This window comes from Eimeria maxima, genomic scaffold (assembly GCF_000499605.1).
Source record: "Eimeria maxima Weybridge genomic scaffold, Emw_scaff439, whole genome shotgun sequence".
In the NCBI taxonomy this organism is placed as follows: domain Eukaryota; phylum Apicomplexa; class Conoidasida; order Eucoccidiorida; family Eimeriidae; genus Eimeria; species Eimeria maxima.
The window spans coordinates 17,501-20,000 of NW_013566504.1; the positions used below are offsets into that span (position 1 = coordinate 17,501).

Below are 2,500 nucleotides of genomic sequence, written 5' to 3' on the forward strand. Positions count from 1 at the left end.
TGCTGCTGCTCTTGCTGCTCCCCCTAAACAAAGAAGAAGATTCTATGATGATACTACTGTTGCTGTTATTCTCCTGCAGCAGCACAACCTGCAGCAGCAGCAGCAGCAGCAGCAGCAGCAAGAAGGGAGGGGAAAACTGTAGATAGAAATAGCAGCAGCAGCTGCTGCTTCTATCTATAGAAAATATATGCATGCATGCAATAAAAAATTTTTGGGGCTTTTCCCTCTGCTATATAGCAGCAGCAGCAACAACAACGGCAGCAGCAGGAGCAGGAGCAGCAGCAGCAGCTGCTGCTGCTGCTGTGTATGGCCGACCAGTTTGCTGCTGACTTGTTTTACGCCGATTTATTACAGCCTAATTAGCTAGCTAAATAATTATTTAGCTAGCTAGCTAGCTAGCTGTATAACTAGCTAGCTAGCCAGCTAGCTAGGTATTTAGCTAGCCAGCTAGCTAGCTAGCTAGCTAGCTAGCTAGCTGGATAGGTAGCTACTTATGTAGCTATTTATTTAACAATTTATTTAATAATATATTTATCTATCTATTTATACATCCATATGTCTATTTAGCTAGCTAGCTAGCTAGCTAGGTAGCTAGCTAGCTAGCTAGATGGCTAGCTAGCTAGCTAGCTAGATAGCTATGTAGATCTAGTTAGCTAGCTACAGGGTATGCGCTGGATATGAGTAGCTGCATATACACTCGTAGGCAGCAAATGGATCTGCTGCTGCTGCTGCTCTCTGCTGCTGCTGCTGCTATCTGCTGCTGCTGCTGCTATCTGCTGCTGCTGCTGCTGCTGCTGCTGCTCTTGTTTATTAGTATTTATTGATTTAAATGAATTCTTTTTTGCGTTTTGTTTGTTAATAAATATTACTGCCAATAAATAAACAAAATAAATAAATAAATAAATAAATAAATAAATAAACAAATAAATAAATAAATAAAATAACCGCATAAATAATATATATAAATAAATAAATAATATTATTAATAATAATATTATTAATTATAAATATACAAACAAACAAAGCAGCAAAACTCTCCCTCTATACCTGCGGTCAACACATACACTGCAGCAGCAGCAGCAGCAGCAGCAGCAGCAGCAGCAGCAGCAGCGACAGCAGCAACTGCTGCTGCTGCTGCTGCTGGTGTCATTGTTACTGCTACTGCTGCTGCTGCTGTTACTGTTGCAGCTACTGCTGCTGCTGCTGTCAGTGTTGCAACTGCTGTTGGTGCTGCTGCTGCTGCTGCTTCTGTTAATGTTGCAGCAACAGCAGCAGCCGCTGCTGCTGCTGCTGCAGTAGCAGCAGCAATTAAATCCTAAATAGGGAGTCGTTGTGCTGCTGCTGCTGCAGCGGTAGCAGCAACTGCTGCTGATTATTAGCATTAATGGCATTAAGATGCATAGCGTTGCTGCTGTTGCTGCTGCTGCTGCTTCTGCTGCTGCTGAGTCCCTGGCAGCACCCACCGACTGTTTGCTGCTGCTGCAGCAACAGCAGCAGCAGCTGCTGCTGCTGCATTTGGATCTGCTACTGTTTCTGTGTAGTCAGGAGCAGAGCGCAGTCGTGTACCTTGCTGCTGCATGCGCTGCTGCTGCTGCATCCTCTGCTGCTGTAGTCGTTGTTGCAGTTGCTGCTGCAGTAATAGCTGTTGTTGCTGCTGCTGCTGCTGCTGTGCTGCTGCTGCTGAGGTTGCCTGCAGCTGCTGCTTACTAAATCGCATCCTTTGCTGCTCAATTAGCTGCTGCTGTCTTGCCATTTGCTGCTGCATAACTCTATGAAGCAGCGCGAGCTGCTGCTGCTTCTGCAGTTGCTGCTGCAGCAGCAGCAACTGCTGCTGTTGTTGATGCTGCTGCTGTTGCTTCTGCTGCTGCTGCTGCTGCTGAGGGTAAGGCTCGCTACCACCAAAGGCAGCATCACCACCAAAGGAAGACCTTGTGCTGTTGCGGCTGCCTGGTGCTGCCCACCCCGATGCGCAGCAGCTGCTGTCGGTGCTGCTGCTGCTGCTGCTGCTGCTGCTGTTAGTGTTGCTGTTGTTGGCGCTGCAGCTAGTAGCAGAAGATGGCCAATTCAGCAACGAAGCAACATCTGCTGCTGTTGCTGCAGTGCTGCTGCTTGTTTGCTGACGTAGACCCATGCTGCTGCTGCTGCTTGGTGCTGCAGGGGCGTCGCTATCTGCTGCTGCTGCTGCTGCAGCAACACAGCGGCACTTATCCCCACAGAAACTCCCCGCGCAGCAACTGTTCGCCAGCTGCTGCTGCAGTTGCTGCTGCTGCTGCTGCAGCATCTCAGACAGCTGGTGCTGCACTGGGGAGCATACGCTGCTGTTATGCACAGCAGCAGCAGCAGCAGCAGTTGCTGTTGCTCTCTTAGTAGCGTCATGAGGTACAGGCATACCCAAGTACATCTGTGGGGAGAAGTGCTGCTGCTGCTGCTGCTGCTGCTGCAGATGGCGTTGGTGCTGCAGGGGAATAGCAGGGGCAGTAGTAACACAAGGACCGTTTTG

General features: G+C 48.8%; 1 protein-coding gene across 1 annotated transcript in view; it reads right to left on the bottom strand.

Moving 5' to 3' along the window:
- Nucleotides 1-1,390: 1,390 nt before the first annotated feature.
- The window catches only part of EMWEY_00033160 (hypothetical protein, conserved), a gene marked incomplete at both ends in the record, with an annotated part of 2,103 nt that continues 993 nt past the window's right edge, over nt 1,391-2,500 (bottom strand). Inside the window, one exon of the mRNA XM_013481830.1 lies at nt 1,391-2,500. This exon is cut by the window's right edge and continues 993 nt beyond it. Within this exon, the coding sequence (XP_013337284.1) occupies nt 1,391-2,500 (1,110 nt within the window).